The sequence below is a fragment of the Zosterops lateralis genome (assembly GCF_965231275.1).
Source record: "Zosterops lateralis genome assembly, chromosome: 6".
Taxonomy (NCBI): Eukaryota; Metazoa; Chordata; class Aves; order Passeriformes; family Zosteropidae; genus Zosterops; species Zosterops lateralis.
The window spans coordinates 15,803,168-15,829,631 of record NC_139761.1 but is presented as its reverse complement, the minus strand read 5'-3'; the positions used below and the strand labels follow the sequence as shown (position 1 = coordinate 15,829,631).

Genomic DNA, 26,464 nt, shown 5'->3' with positions numbered 1-26,464 from the left:
GCTGACTGTCTTTTCTGTTTTTCACCAGTCCTGTACCTGGAAGGATCTGTCCTTGTATTTGAGGATGTTTTCAAACTGGTTGCCTTCTACTGTGTCAGCAGGTGAGTTGGATTCATTGCTTCCATGGCACACTCATTTTGCCCTTCCCTCTTTTGCCCTTCCCCAGCCCCCAGTCCCAGCACAGACTACTCTGTTTCCTCTGCTGCCCTTCAGCCTGCCAGACTAGAAGGTATTTCAGATGCTTGTATCTACAATGAGGCCAGATCACCCCACAAGTACAGCTGTCCCTGCAGCTAGAAGCTTTGTCCATAGGGCTGCTTCCACAAAGAACAGAGGCACAGAACTGGGGCTAGGAGGACAAAGAGGAAGAAGGCCCCCAATTTAACTTTTGTTTAAAGCTTTAAGCATACACACACACACATTCCTGGTAGCAACTTAGCAAACCTACTAATGGACTGTTGCCTGTTGGCGACTCAAAGCACTTAGTCACCTATGGGGAATCTGACAAGGAAAGTAGTCCTGAAACAATGTATGTTCTTTAGCTAAAATTTAAAATGAAAACAAAGTGTTTGCTTAGCAGAGAAATACCAAGAATAATGGGTACAGAGATGGGAAAGACCTGTAATGTCATTTTCACTAGTGCAAGGTTTGATCAGCAGCTGATGAACCCCTCTGTGTAATTAAACCCATGTCTGCAGCCTACTCTAATCTATATCCTTGTAGTTAGCACACTGCAGCAATACTTCCACCTACTCACCCCATCCCTAAGCAGCAGGCCTGGTTGTGAGTTGATTGTGGACTTTTGACTTCCTCTGTATAAACTTACATGACTCTTAAAGTAGCTATTTCCTTTTAAGAGGAGAAAGCAGATTCAGGATATGTTTACAAGACAGTCACATTAGTCACTTGGTTAGGTCACACAGTGGGAACATTCTGTCTGGTGTAGGATATAGTGTGCTACAGCTTATCCAGTCAGTCCCTCACTATTCTGAGGGCTTCTTCTGCAGCCAGCTGAGTCCAACATTACTGAGCCACAGCTCCTACCTGCACACAAGAAACCATGCTCCACCTCACCCTCATCAGGTAATAGACATTTAGCCATCTAGGTGTGTATAGACCCTATAGAACGAACGTAAGTTAACCCCTAGACCCTTATAAAGATTTCTTTCTCACCAAAGCAAAGAATAGCCTAAATGCAAAATAGAATTGGGTATTTCTAGTAAGTGGCTGGTGACAGAGAAAATATGCTCACTTCTGCTTTCCTGCAAAAAGGATCATGGCTCAAGAAAGACTCTCGAAAGAAAGAGAGAAAGAAAGCAAGAAAGCAAGCAAGCAAGAAAGAAGGAAAGAAAGAAAAGTTCTTCTATTAGCTCCTGTTATAGATGTTATTTCTGAGTTTCAAGTACACATTCAGATGATTCATGTGGCTTTCTAGGCTACTGTCAAAAGACAAGATAAAAAGGGAATCATTTTCTAACAGAAACAGGTAATAAAAAGACACTGACCTACCACTTTCTGGCAGCTCATAGGAGCTCTCTGTGATGGTGAATGTAGAGGCCTGAGAACAGAGATGTAGTAAATTGTCTATGAATAGCTGGAAACAGCTTTTCAGGGCTGACAGGTTCCTCTCAAAAAAATATTTGGCCTGGATATTTTACCTATCTGTAGGTAACAGGTGACTTGGTGGCTGGTATGCAAGTTGTTGCCCCGTTAATAAAACCAGATTTTTTCTATTAGGGCTGTCCTAATGTTCGATCTTAATTTTTTATTTTAAAAAAAGAGAAAAAAAAGGAATTATTCATGTGTTCATGCATATAAAATAACAAAAAAAGCAGAAGGTACCACACCAGTTTATGTCAGTGTGACAACAGAGTGCTCAGTGGAGCACAGAGAACCTATGAAGAATACAAAACATCAATATGTATCTGTTAAAAATATCAAAAATAGGCCCCCTGCATTCATCTGTCAACAGATTAGGTCTGCAGTCATGTGCTTTTTTGGGGATTGCACTTTTGTATCAGAGAACTCCTACTCACAAGGCCAGTTTTTTCTATCGCAATTCCTTGTAGCATTTTGTAAAACCTTTTACATGTAAAATGATCCTGCATCATTCCTTGCTATCATTTAGGAACCAGCTTTTCCAGTTGTTGTTAGAATGGGAATTGAGGCAAGAGCAGAATTAGCAAATTGTCACTGGGGAAGAGGTAAACCTGAATAGTTCGTTGGCAGACACCAAGTGCTCTGTTAAATTGCTTGAGATTTGGGTGTATTTCAGTGAAACTCAGCAACATCCCCTGAGAAACTCTTATCCTTTTTTTCAGTAGAAATACAGCATCTTTCCAGAAACCAAGTACTCAGAAGTCTGAGAGTGGAGAGTTAGAGGGATATGTGTTTTCTCAGTGTCATGCAGCACTTCTCACTGTCTGTCCCTTCACCCACAGGTTACCCTTCCCTAGGCAGGGTCTTCCTTCCCCAGTCCCTCTGTGCCTTGCTGTGTACCTATGCCTTACACTTATAGAGATTTTTAAAAGAGGAAGCAAAACAGTGAGAGAGGAGTGAAAACCGAAAGAAATCTTTCAGAACTTTCAGAATTCAGACAACAGAATCAAATCCTTTAAGCATGAAAAACATTGGCTTTTCTAATTAAAATAATTACAATTTGCAGTACCTCATTTTAATGGGAAGATATTTCAACCCTTGTGGCCTTCCCTGAGGTGAGAGGCATTCCTGCTGTTTTCAGAGGACAGAGCCAGGACACAGTGATTAAGTCAGTGCTGTGGCACGAAGCATTACCACAGAAGCTGGTGATCTTTTGTGAAATCAGAGCAACCCAGGCTGGCACAACATCCATAATTCCTTACCAGCCACGACTTTACAGAGGACAGCTGAAGTTCTGAGCCAATCCAATCACTAAAATCAAGTGAAATCTGGAGTTCCTAACAATTGTGGGATTTATCCTTTTGCTGTTTTTTCACTGTGTTTGTTTCTACAGGGATTTGCTGCCCTTTACCCTGAAGCTGCCACAAGCAATATTAGAAGCCAGTAGCTTTCAAGACCTTGAAACCATCTCTAGTCTGGGGATAGGTAAGTCAGTCAAAGTAGTCAGATTTTCACTTGGACTTCTGAGGACGATGGTGCCTTGCATAGACATAATGCAACCAGAAGATAGATGAACTATTGTCTTTGGAACAGCTAAAGAGGTCTGAATGCAAGAGGAAGATGTTTATGATCTTCATGTTCATAGTAGTATGCTGGGAAAAACGGCACTTGCCCCTTTGGCCATAAACCTCCACCTGGATCTCTGTCCAGGGTGTGGTACCTACACCTGGGTGAGCTGTGGCTTTCACCAGCTAAAGTGCATCACAGCCTCTTGGGATAACTTATACACATTGGAAGTAGCTGGTATCTGAGCTATATGGAAAACACCTTTGCAACTTCTCCTTCAGATGTGTGGGGGCAATGCTGATGAAAGTGTGATATTTTTGAATTTTGATATTTCTGCTTCCTCCTGCAGGATTTCTAGTTGGTAGAGAAATATGTATCGTCCCAACATGTTCTCTCACCTCTCACTAATCACATGCGAAAAGGAACATTATTTTTAGTGACAGCACCAAACAAGCAAATTTTAGATGAGATGTATAAAGTTACAGTTAGGAAAAGCAATTCTGTTAACTAAAGGAAGTCTCCCGTCTATTCCTTTTCATTTAACACACTCCACTTGAGATAGCTTCAGTTAGCCACTTTCGTGCTCCTTGTTTTTTTTGGTTTTCCTTCAGGGGTTGAAAACAGCCAAACAACAGAGAAAATTGAAGTGTTAACTCATTTAGAGATAGTTATTAGAGCACTCTCACTATTTTTGGATCTTCTGCATCATACCTCCCAGAAGAGATGGGCAAACCCCACTGGTTTCAGTTCAGGCAGCTTTGATGAATTTCACCAACAGATTTGTCTCTAACGCTTTCAGCATCCTCTATTTTGAATATGTTCCGATTTGTCAAAGCATCCTTTTATATGGATGTCCAGCCACCACTTATTGCTGATAAAAAGGTACTTTACACTTGAGATAACAAGTTGCAAACTTATTTTTTTATAGCAAGACTAAAAAAATTGGATTAAAATGTAGGAAGTATATCATGAATCTGCAACCTTCAATCTAATTTGAGCCAGCAGAGGCTATCTTGATTCAGGCAACAGTTTCCAGCAACTTCTGAAAGAAGAGATCAGTTAAAGCACAAGCATGAAAGCAATTTTGGTTGTAGTCTTTTTCCTTCCCTCCTGTACTGGTGGTCATAAAAGTAGCGAGGCTTGGAAATTTATTTGTATTACATATCAGGCAAGTTTTTGACAACAGAAGAAAACCTGCCATCGTGTACAGTCTTCCTGGGAAATGATGCTAGCTTCCTGAAGTGTCATGCTGTCTTAGTAGAGTTGAACAGGCTCAGCTACTGGCAGATGCTGGTTATTACTTCCTGGAACAAAATTTTTTTGATACAAATGGGTACACAAACAACTAAGTGTTGCCCAAGGTGGCACTTCCAAAGGAAACAAAGCATTGTCTGAAATTCTCATATGTTGCTTTGTATTTATTTCAAAGTAATATGTGTTTCAAGGGGATAGAAGTAAGATGTCTATCTGCAAGCTGAATTGCACCACAAATGATCTGGTTCTTCTGTATGTTGTCACAGAGGATGTACTGCAGGCCCTCTAGTCCTGACCTCATTGGTACAAAAGTTATTTTAGCAGGAGAATTAGCATGATTGGACTGCACAAAGAGCACATACCATCACAGACATGCCAAAGACTCCAAGAACTGCTTAATTATCCCTCCCAGAGTGCAAGATAAGGGAAGATCCAGGGCAGCAATGGGAGATGATCAAACAGTCTTCTCTGCAGTGTGGGGCAGTGTGGCTGTGCTGGGAAATGCCTGTCTGAAGCAGCTGTGTTACTTGGTAGAACCATATCATCTGTTCCTTCCTAGCCTTAGTGGAGCTTTGCATTTTCATCACAGTGCCTTATCCTGACAACTACTAAGAAAAATGACCGACTTCCCTTCTGTAGATTGGTTTACTCACCATTTCCTCAGCCCATGAGACTTCAGAGCATTATATTCTGACTTAACTTCCTCTGTCCTGCATTTGCTGATACCGAGTAGAGCTGGAGAGCTTAAGGAAAATGGTGCCCCAGCCAGTCTCAGATATGAGGGGATTGGCAGCATGGTGTTGTTAGTATGTTTGGTTGCATCTGCATGTCTACTCCCAAATTCTGTTGTTAAGAGTGTTGTTGTTCCTAGAAACACTGTAATTTTAAGCTTCTTTGTTCTCCCCCCCACCTCACAGTAAGAAAACAGAGAATAAAGCTGTTCTAATGTCAGTTACCCTAAGATAATATGCTGACATGCTTATAAAGCTGAATTTGCTATGGACACTAGCCTAGGCTGTGAGAAGCTAAATAGGCAATTTTATCCTGATGAGAAGAGACTGTATTTTAGCTCACCTCTTGACCTGAGAGCTGTAGCCCATGCTCAGCACAGAGGGCCATGCCATATGTGTGCAGCCCCATCCATCCTCTCTTGGGCCCAGCATGTGATCCTTTGGCAGGGAGATAGTCCTGACACCAAGCACAGGGCAGAGTTCAGGCATCATGTGGCAGCCCCATTGTGTCCCCTGAAATCCACACAGAAAAGTGTGCCATCAGTGCCAGCTCTGTGTTTGGGGACCAAGCATGCTGAAATATTTATTTTGTTGTCTGCATCCTTGTGTTTCCAGGATTTCTCATCTTCCTCTTATCCCTAAATTTATGGGCATGTATATAGTTCTCATCCAGTGAATAATCTCAGGGGTTTATACCCTTTTCCTTGGTCAGAACATATGGGATTTGCTGGATCCTGTTTCCAGATGCTTCCAGTAGTGCACCCTGGATCAGAAGCTTTAATATTGACTGAAAGCCATCAGACTTGTAAGGCAGGTTTGAAACCTCACCTTTGGGGACAAGGAAAAAAGTTGGATGTGATACTCGATCTATTCAAAAAACATACCAGTGCTTTGTAATTTTTTAAAAACTGTTATTAAAAATAAATTATAATAAGAGATTTCTGGCAGAAATTACTACTTTCATGTGGAACATCATATTTCTTTTTCAGTCATAGTTGAAGGCACTGAAGTATTTCACTATTAGTAGTTAACTATTCCTTAGTCCTTCATCCTTCCTGTGTACAGTCTTTTGCATCATCTTTTCTCTCTGACACCTGCAGACAGACAGTCTCAAGGCAAGGTGCAAGGTAGAGCAGCCATGGTGGTAGACAACAGTCATCCAGAACTGTAAACTTTAATGGTAACACTAATCTGGGGAAGGTGCTTAAAATCATGTGTTTCCAGGCTGATTTTACTGCCAGGCAGGATCAGACCTCTGTGTAGAACAGACTACCACGTGAGCTTGCTGCATAGTAACCTTCAGCTGCTGTGTCCTGGTGCATATTCCATCTTGGCTATCTATCTCAGGCCTGCACCTCACTGTTGTGAGCAAGAGGCAGACACAACTTGCCTGAGGCCTTCACATCCTCTCTTCAGGTATCTCCAGCTATTTGCATTTGGAAGGCACTGATCACTGGACAAGTATGGATCCCTTTTTACAATCATTCGTATTTGTTGCTTTACCTTCCTGCTCATACTGAAAGTACTGAACAGCATTCCTAAATTTCACTAGGTAAATGTCCCAAAACTGACAGGGGAGAGAATTCTGGTGAAGCTTCTGAGCTGATCCCCTGGCTTGAAGAATTTCACATGCATAAAACAGGCAACAAGGAAACCCCTTCTTCACACTATTTTTTGCAGAGGTTTGAAAGTTTGACATTGAAATTTGTGTACTGTTTCTTTTAACAAGAAGTAGATTTTCTACATATTATTAGCAGCTAAAATTCTCTCAGATTTTTTTTGTCATTTTTCTTTTTGTCTTTTTTTTCCTCACAGATTTCTGGAATTCTTACTTAAATCACAGAAGACAGGACTTATCCCACCCTGCAAAAGACTCTGCTTACAGCACCGCCCAGGCAGACAGTTTAAGATCTACCCAGTGTTTTGCAAGTAGCACAAACCACTGCTCATGTGAAATTGAGCTGTCAATAGGAAATGACAGGCTGTGGTTTGTGAATCCTATTTTTATAGAAGAATGTAGTAATCCTTGTCCTCCAGATGTACCTTCTCCTACAGGCCACTCTGGGAGCATTGATCTCCCCCGTGCCACCACACTTACTGGAAGGAGGTCTCCTCGACGGCCTCCTCCTCCTCCCCCTTCGCATGCTCTCACTCAGAAACCTTCCCTGAAGCTCCCACAGGACCCCATGGCTGCCTGTGAAGAAAACAAGCTACTTATTAAGCCACTAGGAAAGAGCATCGAGGAAATGAAAATTGAGGGCAGTGATGACAAAGAAGAAAGGAAGCAGAGCTGCTCGGCCAAGGAGCCCTTGGCAGCGAGCCCCAAGAAGGGCTCCCAGCCCTCTGCTCCCCCGCGGAGGCGGATGAGTGAGAGGGCCTCAGAGGAGAGCTGTGTGGGTAATTCTGAAAGTGGTGAAATGCTGAAAGGGGAAGGGACAGAAGAAAACCAAGACACAAGTGCAGAGAGCAGAGATAAAACATTGCTGTGCAAAAAGGCTGTAGAAACACCTCGGGAGGTTCCCAAGAGGGCTGTATCACAGTGTCAGGAGACAAAGCCTGAACCTGCAGAGAAGAAGGAGGACATGCCTAAGATACAAAGCAATGCCATTGAGAAAGGAAAGGTACCTCCTATCCCACCACCAAGAAGGAAGAGGATTTCCCAGGTACCAAGGATCCCCAGCTCCTGCCAGCCGAAGCAAAGAACAGTGGGAGAGATGGCTGTGGCCACAGGGCAGTCTGTGTGCAAGGGCAGCCCAGCTACAGTGACGAGTGGAGCCGCTTGGACACACACCAAGACTGAACCGGGACACGGCCACAAATCCACCAGCTCAGCTGAACTGGAAGGTCCACACTTGTCCCTGGAGGACCTGGGAGGCAGCACCGTGGCTCAGGCATCAACATCTGAGCCAGACTCCTACTCTACCAGCAGCACAGAGGATGACCTGGAGATACTGAGTGGTTCGTCCAGTAAAAAGACACGCTCGGTGATCTTGGCCAAGGCCAAAAACAGGCTGTCCTTGGTAAACCTGTCCAACGTCTTTACAGTCTTTTTGTCTAGTGATAGGAAGCTGCAGAAGAGGATAGTGGAGCTGGCACAGGACAAGGACTCATACTTCGGTAACCTGGTGCGGGACTACAGAGTGTACAGTTTAGAGATGATGGCAAAGCAGAGCTCCAGCACAGAGATGCTACAAGAGATCCGACTGATGATGACCCAGCTGAAGAGTTACTTAGTGCAGAGCACCGAGTTGAAATCTCTGATAGACCCAGCCTCCTACACTGAGGAACAGTTAGGTAGGTAACTGTAGTTTATTCATCTCTGGGCATGGTTTGGGAAGATGAGGAGGGAGACAGAATTATGCAGACACAGGCTCTGCCTTACAGGATTATAAACCATCTCCTAAAACCTGAGTGGCATGAATTGAAGTCTGCTCTGTGGTTGCCAGCACTTAGAGGAACAGCTCTAAAAGCTAGAGACTAATGAGGGAAAAATTCTCTTTATGAATGTTTTAAAGGGGAGAGTTTAAGCAGAAGAGACATGTGTATGTGAGAGACACACATGTATGCATGTGTATGTGTATATGTATATATATATGTGTGTGTTTATGTATACACATAGGTTTGCACACACAGAGCTGAATTCACTGGAAACACAAAGGGCAAACTTTCCCCTTCACAGCTTCATTCCCATGTCCTTCCACATCCATTGCTCTGTTACAAGGATGAAGAACTCCCTGCATGTGGCATACAGTTCAGAGGTCAATCACTGTCTCACAGGGAGGGACAAGACTATGATGACTTTGAGTGGCAGGTTGGAGGAATCACTTGATTCCTCTTTGTGCTCCTCAGAGCAAGACTACTGCCCAGCTCCAAAATGAAGTGTTACCTCTTTGCCATAGATACAATTTGCCTTTGAGCAGAGAAAATATTATTTGTAACTGTTTGCAGGTGTTTCATTGCTTCTCATTCTTATCCTGTGAGGGAATAATGTGCTACTTCTCTCCTTGCTAAGGATTGGACTGGTCTGTTTAATGTACATCCATGAGGAATATAAAAGAGTTATAGGATTTTTTTATCCCAGTGAAAGCTGTAGAGCCAAGAAAAGCATGCGTGCATGCACATACACACTTATTTGAAAGCTTAAAACTGTTTCTTGAGGACCTGAGAACCAATGCAGAGCTATTTGTGGATCCTTAAGTCAGCTTAAAACAAGTTGGAAGACGCAGAATATGGAGTGAACCACAGGAATAACCAGGGATGCCAGGAGATCCTGCAGCTCCAGTATTAGATGGGACTCAGCTAAGTGGTGAGCCAGGAGTAAAAGGCAGTCCAGTGTCAGTAAGCAGGCTCTGCCGATTTCCTTCTCTCCCAGCAAAGGCTTCACATGATCCTGCAGATCCCCAGCAGAGCAGACCCACAGTCAGCCCCTGCCACAGCTGGGAAAGGGAACCTGCAGTTTCACTTCTCATGCACCTTGTGTAACACCTTCAATCTTTGTCCTAATAACCTTTTTCTTCGAGGTGGGGAGTGTGGGGGAAGCACAGAGAAGTCTGTCTTGAATCTGGATTAGTGAAAGTGGAAAGGAAGAAGAAAGAATTGTCCTTGCTATGCTTGGTAGAGCTGCATGTGTGCAAGTATCCCACCTCCTTCTCACAGACATGCCTGGCTCTAACCCTGTATTTAACCCTGTTCACTGACAGTTCCTCAACAGGATGACGTGGCCCAGTCAACCTTGACAGGACTATATTCTTCTGTGGAGGACAGGGATTCCCACTGGAATATTTACCACTTGAATTTGCCCTGCTTCAGGCTCATTGGATTCTTTGAAATAGTTGCATTTTGAATATATAAATATTACTGCCCTCTGGTTCATTCCTGACCGCCTGAGCAGATGAACTCTTTTGCCAATGACTTTTTTGCCTCAGTGCAACAAGAGGTTCTCTTGAAGTCCCTCTAGCTCTCTAGGAGTTGCCTCTGGTTTCTAGGAGTCAGATAAAGACTTCCTCACATTCTCCTGTACTTCTTTTTGTCTTCAGCCAAATGTTAAGCAAATGCACGATCCACTCATACCATTTCCTCCTCCACAGGTGGCATAAGAGGTGTCCTATAGGATCAGTAATTTAGAATTCCTTGAGCAGGAACAATAAGAAACTTCTGACCAGATATTGGTATCTGTCTCTGAGCTGGCGGCTGCAGCTGCTTTGAGGAAAGAAAGGGGTGCTTTGAGGGTGCAATTAATTTCATCCCAAAGCAATTATCTCAAACAAGTCAGAAGGAGAGATCAGAATGGACATGAGATGAATTGCATCTGAGCATCTGTAATGGCAGGGCTATGAAAAAAATTACAGTTAGGTGAGATTCCTCTTCTCTCCCCAGAGTTGGCTTTCCTGCTGCCTGGCAATGCCATGCTGGTCAGCCAGGAGTCAGGCAAAGAGAGCAGGGACTGCTGGTAGCAAGAGGTCTCCTACAGCTCCAGTGACAGAGACCACACACTGATGTTCATCTCAAGCCCATCTAGGACTTCTGGATAGTGTTGGTAATGAAATGTTTACATTCTGGGATGTTATTTCTGTTCCCTTCTCACAGCTATGTAGTAGTGCTTGAATAACCAACCACATGCCTCTTTAGGGCTTTTACTTGAACCTGTAATACTGCATTGTTTATTTATTATGTGCTTTTGTGTTCTCCCTTCTCTATGCAGAAGTGATTGCTGAGACAGCTTTGTACAAGTGTGTCCTGAAACCTTTAAAGGAAGCCATTAATTCTTCCTTAAAAGAAATACACAACAAAGATGGATCTTTACAGCAGCTGAAAGAGAACCAACTTGTGATACAAAACACAACTACCACTGACTTGGGCATCACAACCAGTGTGCCTGAAGCTGCTGTGCTGGAAAAGATCCTTCACAAGTTCACAACCATGCACAAGACCTACTCTCCAGAAAAAAAAATTGCCATCTTGCTGAAGACCTGCAAACTCATCTATGACTCCATGGCTCAGGGAAATCCAGGTACGGGAATCCTACTGCAATGGTATCCACCATGGGTCTTTCTTCATGTATCAAAGGAACAGGGTTTATGATACAACTGGCATGGCAATATTCACATTGGAGTGATGGTTGATATGTTTGGTATCAGACGTCCACAGGTTGTTCAGAATGGAATGGTTAGTGAAGTTCTCTGCACTAATAACTGGTATAAGATGTTACCTGGTTAACTTTAAGCTCCATAGCACCAAAAATTAGTTATTTGTAAGTGTGTGTTTTGTGGACAATGTTGGTTTTGCACAGGTCTTCTCATAGCTCTCCAAATATCCTCAGGGCTCTGTCCCAGCTTGTAGCAGTGCAATGGTAAATTCTAGGAATGTGTCTTGGGGAAAAAACTCTTGATTTGGCCTTTACAGAGTTTTACCTAAACTGAGGAGGAGATAAAGAATGCAAGTACTTTGTTACTAATTTCTGATGCTCCAGTAAATTCTAAAAGCCACTTCTTCAGTGCGAGGCAGTATGTGCTCTGAGTACAAACACAACATGGGCCTCAGGCCAACCACTAAAGCAGAAATTAAACCCTTGGCCTGCAGACAGGATGCATCTTTGCAGATAGACCAGCAAGTCCCTTCCTCCAGCAATCTGCCTTGACAGTTTAAGAGCTTTTTTAGTATACTGTGAGCTGATGACCAGCCATGCCTGAATTTGGAGAGAAGCCAGGTATTAATTTGCAGTAACCTGTGGTTGTTCAAGAACTCACAGACACCAAGGGTGCTTTTAGCTGTTCTGCTTTATTCTGTACTGGCAACAGCTTTGGAGCACTCACACAGGGATAGTTATATCCCTACTGAGCTTCACCCCAAGGTGATCTCTTGGATAGTAAGCAGCAAGGTTCAGCAACCAGTCTAGACACATTAATAGCAGAGCAAGAAACCATCCCCAGGGCTGAGTCTTAGCTGCAGGAAAGGACCTCTCATTGTCTTCAGGTGTTGTGAGATTTGGACATTTGGAGGGGAATTTGCTGTAACGTTGTTAAAACAGTTGTGTGAAGTCTGAGAATAAATTTGGTTTAGATCAAGGACTTGCAAACCTCATTAAAACCCACATGGTCTCCTTCTGATGCTGGTGGTATGTTACGTACACATCGCATCTTAGTTATCTCAGGGCTGGAATTTCTGTTGAAGGAAATATTGTTGTGTCACTTTATCTAACAGAAATGAGGAGTCAGGGAAATAATTCAAAAAACCCTACATGTTTAAAATATTGGCATTCATGAAATCAGATGGTTTCATTGTGGTTTGCTATGCTAACCAAAGCACTGCATTTTGGCCAGCTCAGCTGTTTTCTCATCCTGAGTACTATTGCCAGCAGGGTGTAGGTTGGAAGCTGATTTCACCCCTGGGCATCCAGTCCCTCTCCCTTATACATGATTAGTGATGCATATCAGGGCTTGGCCAGAAGAAAACTGGCCTGGAATTATGGAAACGTACTCCAATGAATTCAGACCTGAAAAAGAGGCTAAGGGGAGAAGAATGATGTATCTAACTTTTGGAAAACAGCAGACTTAGAGAGAAATAAAGTTAAATGCTCTGTTGACCCACTTAGAAGTGAAATGTGTGAAACCTCTTCCACACAATGAACTGAACCCAGATCACTTTCATTTTCCAGTGGCAAAGACAAGTTCTCAGCAACTTGAAATATTTTTCTGACAGGGAATTCCAGCTGGTGGCATGCAGAAGAGCATGCTGTGGGCTGCTCAGAGCAGATTTCAGCAGGTGGGAATTCTTCTTCTGCTCTCTGCCCATCTCAAGAGCAATAGCACAGGGCCCCTTTTGCTTTTAGCCAACCATGAGGCAGCATAATGTTCTTGACACAGGAAGAGCAAAGGCCATGCTCAGCTTCCTGTGCAATAGCTTCTCCTTTTCACTCCTTTCCCTCACTGCTCAATTAGAAACTTCCCTCCTCTTCCAAGATCAGAGAGAATGAAACACAAAACTAGTAATTCCCTCTGCTACAGGACCAAAATCAGTCTACCTCTGTCAGAAACATTACCTGTTCAATAACATGGAAACTACTTGTGTTGTCTGGCTTACTTTGCAATTTGTCAGCTCAGGCTAGGTCTTTACTCACTTTAGGCTGGCCACAGGATGAACTGAACTAAGAATATGGTTTCATTTCTCAAAACAAAATGCAAACACCACCTAATCAAGCACCTTTTATTTTCAGACAAGTATGAAAATACAAGTTTTTTAACATTTTGAGACCCATGTACAGCAGTCCAGGTTTGGCCAGGATTTCCCAAGAGGTACCAAGTTTCCTTTAAAACTAAGGACAGGCTTACTCAGGAACAGCTGTACCTCTGGTGGTGCCCATTTTTGCCCTGCTGATAGAGTCATGAAACTTTAAAGTCTACCTTGCCTGACTCCATGTATATCAAGTCATTTTAAGAAAGGAGATCTTTGGTTTGATTACAATTGATATTAAATGACAAAATCTGTCTGATAAATTGGCTGTGGTTGAAATCCCTGATAATTAAGACTAAGAACTGAATGGGTCAAATCCTAAACTGGTTTAAACTAGCATTTCTTCCTCAAGCTGAAGGCAAGCAGCTTGTGGAAGTGATTCATCACAAGTGATTAGGAAGGCAAGTTCACAGTCTTTGTGATACATCTTTCTCTCAAGAGACCACTGAGTACAGCTCCACAAGTTGAAGTAGAGTTGAAGTGGGACTAATCTCTGGCTACATCTTGCTGCAGGTGGCCACAGAGGGGTATCGTGCCCAGCTTCCCATCACACACATTGAAGAGTCAGTCCATGGAGTCCAGATGATTCATCTGGCTACATAGAGATTTCTGCTTTAGAGTGAGATGACTCAAGGCAAACTCCAGTGACAATATTGATTAATTCATTACTGGCTATAAAAGAAATTAAGGGGCCTTAGTTCAGATGCTCATATGTACTATGTAGGCAGTGATATTAGTAAGTGAATCCTCACCAAAGGCACAATTATGATAGTATTGAGGTGTCTCACTGGGCTTTTCCAACTTCTATGCAAACTTAAATAACTGAAACATATGCCTCCAAGAATATAACTGACAATCTGAAAATATGCAACCTGCCTGCTGAAAACACTAGGAATGGTAAGAATAAAATGCATTGAAAAAATAGAATTTGGAAACCCACACCCCAAAAAATGACTGGGGGTTTTTTTGGCACTAGAAAAAGTAAGAGGCAGGAATCACCCAGCTCTTACATTTGGAAGGCATGCTGCAATATGCACAGGGACAGTTGGGCACATAGTTGATTTATGTAGAAACACAGTAATGTTATATAGAAAAAAAACCCCTTATTATGTGTCTTTCAGAAATATCATTACTCAGACAAAAGTTTAAAGGTATATTGTGTGATATGAGTAGAATGAGAATCTCTGCTTTTCATCTACACCTGTAGAGTGAGAAACGATGCAAATCTGCAATATGTGTGGTGTGTACTGGCAGTGGTGTGCCTGTGTCACCCAGCCTCTTGCTGTCTGGGAGCTGCCACTCTGGAAAAGAACTGATGAAAAAAAAAATAAAAGCAGCAATAGGCATTGGCTTATGGAGACAATCTGTGGGACAAACAGGCTAGATTTGTTCAGTCCATAAGTAAGGAAGATCAGGGATGGAAAAGGTATAAGTTTAGGTTGGAAGTTTGAAAGACGGGCAGACTGCTTTCAAAGGAGATTCAAGAAGAATGAATGTACGATTTTCTTACTGCAGTATTTCTAACTTATGCACTACCTAAGAATATGAAATTTCATTTTTGGACTACCTTTGAACTGCACAGGCAGCTAGACTATATCGTTCAAAACTATAGTTTGTACTAGTTATGGAATTGGCCAAATGACCAAAACATCTGATTTAATAATTTCTTTTTCATAGTTTTACATGGAAATGTGCATAGTCTGCTTTTGGAAAAAGAGGACAGATAGGATATATATTCCATTAGAATATTTCTCTTCCTTAGCTTTTAGAATGAAGTTTTTCACCCCTACAGAACTGAGCAGCCAGGTATTAGCTGCCTGATGCACTCCTTTAATGCTCTGCAGTTGGCAGAAAGCAATGTTGAGTCTTCAGTGGGATAGCTGAGCTTGCGGAAAGGAAACTGGACTCCAATACTTCAGCAGCCAATGAAGAGCCCATGCTAGAAGTCCTAAAGATGTCAAAGCAATCCCATTACACTGCTTATTATTATATCTCACTTCTGAGAAGGAAAATAAAGCTATACATAACAGGTTTACTTTGATATCTTTTGGAAAAGAATATTTGTATTTAAGTTACTTTTAATGAAGACTGATGGACTAGAGATTTTCGGTTTTCTGCCATCTAGCACAGTTTTTACATTTGAATCAAAGAGCCAGTTCAAATTTTTCATGGGTAGTGAATTCCTCTGATCTCTAAACCATACATTTTTGAAGTGAATTCATGCTGTCTGTATCTATTAACTTACTTAATTCACTATATCACAAACTAAACCTTGCTGAAAGTAGTATGGGATAGACAAGAGACAGAAAAATGCTAGTAAGTGGAAGGAAAGTCACAATCTTTTCTTATGATCTTGAACAAATCCCAGTTAACCTTCCTGCACCTCAGGTTTCCCAGCTACAAACTGAGGCTGAAGTTCATATTTTGTGGAGATCTGCTTCTAGACTTCAAGCTGGTGTTTGTAAAATATTAGAGCAAGGTGCAGGCCATCGCCCCTGTCTGCTTGTTTTCAGAATATGCACAGAGAGAAAAGAAATGCATGAATGTGTTAAAATAGGCTGTAATTTCTTTATGGAGGCTTGGGCAGAATTCCAATTGCTTTAAATCATGTATTTAATTAATACTCATCTATTCAAGTGCTGCATCCCAGCCAGGAGCTGACGTTGTATTTGCTTTGCTATAAACATAATAGGATGAGTTTGTGGCAGAAGAGAAGGCTTATTTTAAGCTTCTTAGAGATATTTATGAAATAAATGTTTCCTGACCCCATAGGGAAGAAGGGGAAATAAAGCAAGCAAGTCATATCTGGAGTAGGACACCACACCTTGAATAGGCAAACTCGGTCTTACTGTCACTGAGAGCAGTGGCAGGGTCAGAGCTAGATTTAACTCTGTCAGCTGCAAAAATTCCCCTCTGTAAGAGACCACAGACGGAGCAAGCCACACAGGTCTAGGAATTTGGCTTGGGCCCAGCTTGAAAGTAGGGATGAAGAGGCAGCAGCCTGCAGAGAATGCCCCTGCTGCAGCTCCCAGATGGATACTGGTTAGTGCCCTGGTGCCTTTCATAAAACAGGAAGCATGTGGGTTATACACTGCTGGAGCAAATTCTCAGGTATTGTGGTTCATAGGTGTTATTTCATCTGTCTTTGTAGACTCCTGCTTCTGGTCATATTGGAGTTGCTGACAGCACTTATTGTCCCCATGGATGGACTGGGATACAGAGCACTTCAGGGCCATGCTTGGACTGATGGCTGTACATGTCAAAGCTAGTCCCTATACCTGCAGGGGCCAGGACCACAGGGGAGAATCACTCCTGCCTTCTCAGGTGCTTCTCCTTGGCTCCATGCACCCTCAGTGGAGAGATGCTATTGAGATGCCCACAAGGTGTAATACACCATGCCTGACCTGCCCCTGGCCACACAGGAGGTTTGTGGCAACACATGGAATCAGAGCTAGATCACTGGTGATTGTTTTGCTTTTCCTTTGTTGGCATATTGTGCTCCTGCTGACTTCAGCCTTTACTACAGATATGGGTATTTAAAAATGGGTGTTGCATAGCCACAGGTGGATTAAGATGGTGTCTAGTAATTGACACAGATTGTGAGCAAACAGCATATGGAACATGTGTTCTTTCCATTACTTCAGTCAGACATCCCTGCTCAGCACTTATTACTCAAAAAGAAACTGTAGATCAGATTTTCATATTTAAGGCATATAACAGCTGGGAGTCCAATAATATTTCCATGAAGTCTTAAAGTTGAGAAGAGTTTTTACCAAGGACTGGAGGGCAGAGCAGCTAAATCAGCTTATAGAAATGAGATAAACAGCATGAAAAAAATTGTGTCCATGCCTGATTGTAACTAAACCCACTTCTCAGACAACAAAAAAGAAACAGGGATATTCTGAGAATTTTCCTCTAACTTTCACTTCTGTTGACACCAGAAGTTGATAAATGGGGACATGGAATTGTTTAGTTCCAAGCTGCTGTTTCCATTCTGCATTAATTGGTCAGTCTGTTCTCTGTTAGTGATCTATTTTGGTGACACGTAAAAAAACACCAACCAACCAACAACCCAGTTTTGGTTTTTTTTCCCCCAGTGAACAGGAATTTATACTGTGAAGTAGCAACTTTCTTGGATGTCCTATCAGACACAACATGAATTAGTCATGAAAGAGAAGTAGTAGGGGAAATTCTGCTATTGGTGTTGCACTGGAAATCCCTTGGCCTTCAGGAAACTAGAATAATTCTATCCATGCCACTGGTCAGTAACTACTAGATTACAAAGAAGTTGTTTTTAATTCTTCTTAGGGAAAGGCAGGGAAAAATGAGCCTAACAAATCTTTGGTATTTTGTATTCCTTCATACTAGTTTGAATTAGAACTAACTCTGTTGGTTTCTGGTGTACTTGAAGTAAAAGAAGAATAGAGCTTTTGGCTGTGAAGTTTTTCTTCTACATTTTCATGTGTCAATTTTGTCTTTCTTTATTTACTTTTTCCCCCCTGGAAAATATTAAACAGCTGTAATACCAAACTGCGTGTATTAAGGTAATGTATATGACAGTAATGAATTAGACCCTTCACAGAGCTAAAGCTTTCACACAGACATAAGCCAAGGGAACAACAGACAAAAAAAATCCATCCAGATATTAATGGAGCAGTGAAGTCTCTCTATAGTTTCACCAAAGACCTAAGGCTATGTATTTTAACTAACAATCAGAACCGAAAGCGTTAATCCAGCTTTCATTAAATAAATAGTCTATGTTGTGGCATGTGTGGCCTCTGTTAGAAACAGACTGAATTACAGCTCTGACGATCTCTCATTCTCTAACACTTTGTTTTAAATGGATCAACTCTCTGTTCACTAGATGTATTACTGGGTTTATTTCAAAGCCACACTCTTCTTTTTTTTTTTTTTTTTTTTTTTTTTCAATCAGGGGCTAAGCTCATGTTTATTTGAGGCTTCAGAGAATATATTTCTTTGCCAGTGGAGAATCTGCGTCAGCTATGAATGACAAAAAAAGAAATCTGACTCATGGCAAATATTTGAAATAAGTCAGTGGGAACATTTGAGAAGTAGGAATATATGCCCTACCATGGAAGAGCATGTGTATGGGCCAAAAATGGCTGGAGCATAATTTCACCAAAACTACATCAAGGGCAGCTTTGATTCCTTGAAGTGAGACAAGCAGTTCTCAAGTGAGACATACACAGTCCATAAAAGTAACATATCCAAATGCACAGATGAGAAAAAATCCCCACAGTCTGAGGAAAGACATTCAGAATGAAAGCAAATTAGGTTAAGAGGAATTATCAACTCTGAATGTTGGGAAGTTAGGTCTGGCAAGAAACTTGCTATTGTGGGTTTTCCATGATGAATTTATGACATGTTGGTTGAAAGTGAAAGTATCTTTCAAATGAGAAAAGTTATCCTTGTGTTCTTTGTGGTTTATGTAGGGAAGCTACAGTTTGGATTCTATTTTAAGTAGTAATTATTTATAATGATGACTGTTAGCATGCTTTTTTCTGTCCTTAGAGATCCCAAAGAGCTCTTACAGACTGTATATTAGATCACTTTGTTAACTTAGTTGATATGGATGTTTTAAGCACAGGAAAAAAATGAGCATCTGCTGCACACCAATTTCAAAAACTAGGTTTAGGTCCAATGTGAAAATCTTACTGTTTCCTTAGCTAGATAGCATAACTAGAAAGATGAATCCTCTTGGATCCTATCTCCTGGGAGAGTTTTAATTAGGATCATGTAGTGTGATGTTTTGCCTTCTGAAGGAACATAAACACTGAAGTCTGAAGTCCTAAAACTACTGTCTCAAAATCTATATTCTGGTTTTTGGTATTACACACAGAGTAAGCCTAAGAGAATAAATGCCCCTAATGCACATAGACAACTCCCCTTCTAATATTGCCAACCTGAACTACAATCTTGATGTCAGTATCAGATCAGAGGGACAAGCTGGAAGCTCTTGCACTCTTCAAAAATTGCCAGTTGTTTGTGATCAACAAAGTCAAGTTTATTTTTCTCCAGAAAAAAATCAAGATCCTATATTGGGTTTGAAGCAAGTTTACTTACTTTTTCAGTGATCTAAATTTCTGTTTTCAGCATTTTTTCTTCGCTGGTGCTTTAACTCTTCAGATAACATAAGCTAAAGTCCGCAAAGGACTCCCTGTGTGAGAATCTGACACTGTTGTGTGGGAAGATGACTCTGTGGTGTTATTGGGATCACACTGTGATTCTCTTTGCTCAGGGAAACCCTATGGTGCAGATGACTTCCTCCCTGTGCTCATGTATGTGCTGGCCCGCAGCAACTTGACTGAAGTCCTTCTGAATGTGGAGTATATGATGGAGCTCATGGACCCTGCTCTGCAGCTAGGAGAAGGTAAGAGTATAGTGCTTGCTGATGGGGTATGCATTTTGGAAATCATCATTTGTCTCACTACAGTGTTTGTGAAAGTGGGTCTCTGGCTAGATTTTGTGGATAATGCTTTGGCCAATCTTTTCAAATCTGAAGATCTGAAATTTTTGCCAAACACTTTAACTGCTTTTAGCAGTGCAGTGCCTTAAGACACAAGCTAGAAAGGCAGAGACTCATCATAAATGGTAACTGAGGTGCTAGATTAGCAACCTAAACAGAGACCTCTTGTGTTCCTTGGCCCAAAGGCTGAAAAACTGGAAGGTTTTTGTTACAATTAAACAGCTTCTGTAAACAATTGTGCAGATATTTTTATTTTTTCCAGTGAGAAAAGAGCACATTTCCTAAACTGCATTGTATGCCTGAGGGCTACATTCTCATGATCACTCTACTCCTAAATTTGAGTGTTCTCTGACTGAGCATCATAGCAAGACAGAGAAAATGAAGTTAGGTTGGTTAGAGACGAATATTGAGTTTGGAAGTGACTAAAGACCTCTGTTATCAGAGAGATAAATACCCCAGGGAACTGTGGGCCTCTAGTTTCTTAAATATAGCTTGGAAAGCATATGCTTCCCAAGTGACAATTACACATTCTGAATTAGAAACACGGATCATTTATCACCAAGTAGACACTAAACCAATAAAAGGGTTTATTTTAGATTTTGCTTTCTTTTGCTGAGAAATGAATCATGGATGAACAACAACAGACAAATTTTATTTACACTAAATGAGGTTATGAGTCTGAAACAGCCTGTCATCTCAGCACAGGGCAGAGTGGGACAAAAGTACTAATAGGATGATTAGTAGCAATACAGCACATTAGTAAAGTGTTTCTGCACAGGGTAGACAGTAGTCACCACCAAGCTTGTTTTGGTGACTACTCTGCACACAGGCTCTTCATTCCCAAGGGGCACATTGGCAGGCTGGCTACTGAAGTCATCTGGGCTGGGGAGCTCAGGATATCGAAAGCAAAGCTGTCTGGAAATTCTCTTAGCTCAAAGATGCAAAGACTCTGTGAAATGTGCACTCCAGTCAAAGGGAAAATTCTGTGAGAGAGTTCCAGATCAAACTGACTGAATAATCACATCAGAAAGAACACAGGGGAGTAACTGCAGATATGAGGAATGGGGGAGATAAAAGAGCATCCCAGTGAAGAGAGCTCTGAGATTGCAAAGTGTAAAACTGGCAGAAGTTTACCTGTAGTTAGGCCTTTCAAAGTTGAATAGCAAAAGGTGTTAAGGTGTTCAGAAATTAAAAGGAAAGAAGTAAAGCAGAAGTGAGAAAACTGTGCAATTGCATAGGTCAATATACAAAATCACTTCAATTTTGCCTCCAAATGAAAAATACCCTTTGAATTCATTTAATAGCAATGGAGATGTTGACTGCTGGGGCAAAGGCAACAACAGATTATAGGGAACAACTGGATGGAAACAAAGAAATTGGAAGTGGGCAAAAACTTAATTCTTTAAAAAGTTGTGATGGATTCCAGGGTCTCAGAACTCTTCCTCCCTGGGTTCTGAGGGAAGGGATACACCCCATCCCTGGTCCCATCAGATACCTCTGACTCAGCCAGAAGAGGAGAAATATTGAATGTCAGACAAAGGAGGGTAGGAACCGTATTTAAGAGGAGAAAAGTGGCACTTTTCAGCTTCTTAGGCTATTCTCAGCACCTCTTTGTGGGAGACTGTAAAGAAAAGTGAGTGTTTTGGGCACAAACCTTTGAAACTGTAGGACACTCCTCATTGATCCACCAGAGCACAGGAAGTCAAATGGCAGTGTCTTGGTCTCTCCTCTCCTACACCGAACTTCCATCGTGCTCTAAAAACTCTGCTCTTAAATCCAGTGCTGCCTTGGCCTCCTGACACAGCCGGGCTGACCGTGCTCGGCAGTGCTCAGGGGCACCGGGGGCTGCCGGAGCAGTGGGTGATGTGCGATGTGCCAGTGCCCTCTGGAGGCCCTGCGGTTGGTGTGGAGCTCCGTCCCGACAGCTCTGGGCTGTCCCCGTCAGCCCAGCAGGGGATTTCCCCTGTCGCCGCCGCTCTGCAGCTCCGCGGGCTGGCCCTGGCAGGGCGGGGCTGGGAAACCAGCGCTCCATCACCCCGGGGCTGCCCTGCGGCCACAGCAGCGTCTCTGCCTCCTCAGGGCTGATCTCTGCGCTCCTCAGGGCTGATCTCTGCACCTCGAGCCGGCTTTTACCATGGCCCAGCTGCCACCCTGTGGCTGCACTGAGTTATTTATTTCCTGCTGCAGGCAGCGACACAGCAACCGGGGGGTTCTGAGGGAAAAGGGCTTTTGCCTCTTTACCCTGTTTCTCTGCATTACCAAAATTTCTCCCGCAGCCCTAAACAGTCCAGGAATTACAGGTGAACGCCTGGAATGGCTGTGTAGTCAATAGAGAATGGAGGGAACAGAGGATGACTGGTTCTGCAGGTCTGAGACATCCCCCAACAGTGTTGAGCCCACAGGAGCCCTGAAATCCAAACATTCGAGTAGTGGAGCTGGAGCTGGGGGGCTGGATCCAGGCTTTCTCCTTCTCCTGCAGTAATCTATTATTATTTTTATTTCCCTGCATTGCAGGGGCTGCTCAGGATCCCAAGCTACAGACCTGCTGCATGGGCCCTGACATTGAAAACAAAAAGATGGCCGTGGCCCCAAGAATAAACATCTGTCGCCTGGGCTTGTCTGTGAAAGCGGTTTTTGTAGCTCTGTCCGTTCAGCCTGTGCTCTCTCCCAGGACATCTATGGCCCCAGCAGCCTAGGCAGCAACACTGATGTGGAGCAGGAGGGGCTGGAGGACACTGTTCATCAGGTGTCCCTCACTTGGTTAACCCCAGTGACCCCTGCAGCCCCTCCAGCAAGGCGCAGGCAGGGCAAGGGTCAGAGAGCTGCCCCAGCGTGGGCACAGGCAGGCAGGGTGGGGGCAGGACTGAATGGCCCATGAAGGTGTGATGTTCATACAAGACTTTCTCCTTTTACAGGCTCCTACTATTTAACCACCACCTACGGGGTCCTGGAGCATATCAGGAACTACGACAAAATCACCGTGACACGGCAGCTGAGTGTGGAGGTTCAGGACTCCATCCACCGCTGGGAGCGGCGGAGAACGCTGAACAAGGCCCGGGCTTCTCGCTCATCCGTGCAGGTACTGCTGGCATTGTGTCCTAGGGGAAAAGCCTGCAGGCTTTCTCCATGCTTAGAAATCTTCAATATGGTAATTATTTTAAAATGAAATTAATTGAAATTACTATTAAACAGTACATCTGGAGCAAGATTTCTAGATCTTAAATAACCACACCACATTTGAAATACATACTACTTAGGAAATAAATTTTGAAATCTTGAAGTACTCTTATAATATTGTTTTAAATATGACTGCAAAGTGATTTTTTTATCATTCTCAAAGGAGGTATGCTAGGAACCTATGCATGTGGGAGCTGTGGTAGGGACCCAGAAGCCCCTCTTCATCATCACCCTTGATGCCTGGGGAAATCATGGGCTAAACTGAGATGTGAGCAGGCTATGCAGAGCTGCTTCTAGATGGTGCAAAGCTATAGGAGGGTCTGAGACTTCCCAAGAGCCAGTCAGTTGAGCATCTTCCAGAGCCTGTCTGGCAGCAAGAAAGACCCATCAAGGTCTGGTTAGTTTTGATGCCCATGCTGTGTATGGCCTGAAAAAGATCTCCCCGTGCCCCACTGGGAGAGGGTCCCAGGACAGATGGATGCCCTGGGCCTTCAGCCGTGGTGAGGCTGGTCCAGGCAGGCAGGATACTCTGCCAGCCCCATGTGCTGTGATCATATTGTCACCCACAGGGAGGCAGCAAAGGCCACATCTCACGTTGTCAGTGCAGAAGTGGAAATTGTGCATGCTGAGGGGGAAGCAGGGGAAAGTCTCCTGTGGGGGAGAGTAGTCCATGTGAACGCATGGAGCTGAACAGGTTTCTCATATTGCAGTCAAACCAGTCCCTGATGATCTCAGAAACTCTGAATGGTGGATGAGATGTAGTAAATATCCATCCAGCCCTGAGTGCTGCTCTGGCAATAGCACATAGAGGTACCTAGCATGGAGCATAATTGCTGAACAAACAAATGACAAATTTTCCCAGAAGATTCCCACCACCTCCAGCAGCTGAGGGGCCTTTGAATGAGGGATAGTATCAGAGTTATGAAAGCCCACTCTGGCTGAGCTAAACAGCTTGCTGATATGTTCAGCAGGCCTCAGCCCATCCTTCTGCCTGCCTTAATCCACTGCAGTGATACTCCTTAAATGTAGTTTGGAAGCCCATAGTCCATGCATTTGGAAATTCCCCTTCTGTCAGGGAACCTCATTATTTTCTGAACAAAATGGTTGGATTTGTTTTGAAGTTCACAGATGCAAATTAAATACACAGGTTCCAGCTCTCTGGATTCTGTTCCTTATGTGTTTGGCAAGATGAAAGTTGTCACAACAGTTGTTACTGCCTGAAACAGTAAATCAGCCTTCTCAGCATAACTTCTGCTATTTCCTAACTGATGGAAGGAAGTTCAGAGGACACACTCTCAAGATGCTGTTTGGGTGACAGTGAAATTGCAAGGTCACCATACTGCTAGTCCTATCCCATTTCTGGGAAACAGAGGATTTTCAGGCCAGATCTCTGACATTTGTGGTCTGTTATTCTTGTCTGTCACATCTTTGCAAACCCTTTCTTCAGGAGCTGTAAAAAGATGGGAGAATGAACCATTGCAGATTGTTTTCTAAGGATATTCACCAAAATCTGAAAAAAAGTGCTTTAATTTCAGTGTCTTTATGGTGGAAATTACTTGGGAAAGTGCTTATTTAAGTATTTGCCTATCAGAGGGAAGAAAGGAGAGAATAACTAGGACATTGGAGAATGACTGGAGGATATGGGGGAGATCTAGGGCAGCTAGAACTCTGTGACTGAATTCTTTCTCCTTCAGTCCTAGGTTACTCTGTTAACTACAAGGTCTCTTCTCATGTTTCTCTTCAGGATTTCATCTGTATCTCCTTTCTGGAAATCAGTGGTCAATCAAGGACACTTGCTTCCCGTCGTGACACATCAGCTGAGCAGCTGAGCCAGCAGTGTGCTGAGAAGTTTGAAGTGTCCCATCCTGAGGACTATGGACTCTTTGTTTATGTTGATGACCAGTGGCTGCAGCTGGACAAAGATGCCCTTCCTCACCATATCAAAGCCTCCCTGCTGAAGAGTGAAACCAAGAAAGATTTCCATTTTATTTATAAACCAATAGACCATAAAACACCACCAGTTCCAATTGTCAAAGAGTCAGACTTTTCCTAAGGGCCATGCTGCTTTTCTTCTGGTTTTGCTGTCATCCTGGAGGAGCTGGATAATTTACCTTGTGAGATCCTCTGGTATCTGCAGATCTTGGAATTTCTCTGGCATCTGGCCTTCAACAAAGGTCAGATGGGCTAATTGTAGATGATATCTGAACACACAGCATTTCTCGGTAGAGGTCATTTACAGAAGTAAAAGGAGCATTCAGGAGAACATTCATCCTCTGGAAAACTTGAAGTATCAATCCTCAGAACCTCTCAGCTGCAACCAGCCAACACAGCAGAATGTAAATGAACGGTAGAGAAAATCCAGAGATCTTGCAAAAAGGTGGACATCACTTTATAATAAATGATGGCAGGTGTGAATCACGTTTGTGCACAAGGTCTTTGAAAGGCCTGCACACATCTCAATCTGTTTGGAGGTAAGACTGTGTTTGTGCCTTATGGTATCTGTTCACCCAGTTTGAATAAAATGGGTCTTGTCTGATGTATTCAGTGGCATGGGGTTGCCACCAGCAGCAGAACTCCATCTCTGTCTTGCTGTCAACAACATGTCTTTGCCTTGGAAATCCACATAATTACAAACAGTGCAAGATGACCCTGTACTTTCACTAAGAATATGTTTTTTGCCTTCTATCTATTTGTCCCTCAAATCAGGTAGCATAGGCATTTTCATCAATGTATTTTTCCTAAAGATTGAAAGTCTTCACCATTGGTTTTACATGTACAGCAGTTTTATTCATGTTGGTTGTTTGATAGTGTCTGGTTAATTGTATATTTATTTTAATGTGTGATATGGTGCAATTATTTTAAAATAAGCCTTTGTAAAGAACTTAATAATTTGCCAAGTGTATCAAACCAGATTAAAATTTGAAAGTCAAAAGGAGTTAGAATTAAATACCAATCCCTTTTTACATGGCTGTCATTTCCACAAGTGTTATCCTAGCTGTAAGTCCCACCAGGTTATTACTTTAATAAATTCAGGCTGTTGCAGACAGAACTTTCTAATTCTCCTTTCTACGTGTGCTTTTTGTCATTCAGTCATTGCAGACTTGAATTTCTCTGAACAAATTCCTACAGAATATATTGAATCGATGAAAAATGCATTTCATTAAATTAGAAAACATTTTTTCATGATTAGATAATGGAAGCAGGAACCTTAATTGCATGAAAGGTCCGTGTCTTCTGAATGCCTTCATATAGGCAAGATTCCCATGGCAAACACAAAATAATGGGTTGTTTGCATGCAGGAAGCCAGTAACCTCCATTGTAGCTCCACCAACTTGGAATCAGGCCTAGTAAACCTCTGATTACAAAAAGGCATTTTACTTTGGGTTTTCCTCAAACTTGCTATTGTTTCCTCCTAATAACA

At 42.6% G+C, this 26,464-nt stretch overlaps 1 protein-coding gene across 1 annotated transcript in view; it reads left to right on the top strand.

The window, feature by feature from the left end:
- Positions 1-26,092, top strand: part of RIN3 (Ras and Rab interactor 3) — a 65,532-nt gene extending 39,440 nt beyond the window's left edge. Inside the window, exons 4-10 of the mRNA XM_083863129.1 lie at positions 29-101; positions 2,993-3,084; positions 6,966-8,444; positions 10,852-11,160; positions 19,639-19,770; positions 22,782-22,945; positions 24,788-26,092. Coding sequence (XP_083719255.1) covers positions 29-101; positions 2,993-3,084; positions 6,966-8,444; positions 10,852-11,160; positions 19,639-19,770; positions 22,782-22,945; positions 24,788-25,096 — 2,558 coding nt within the window. The 3' untranslated portion in view covers positions 25,097-26,092. The remainder of the gene's footprint in view (positions 1-28; positions 102-2,992; positions 3,085-6,965; positions 8,445-10,851; positions 11,161-19,638; positions 19,771-22,781; positions 22,946-24,787) is intronic.
- The last annotated feature ends 372 nt before the right edge of the window (positions 26,093-26,464 follow it).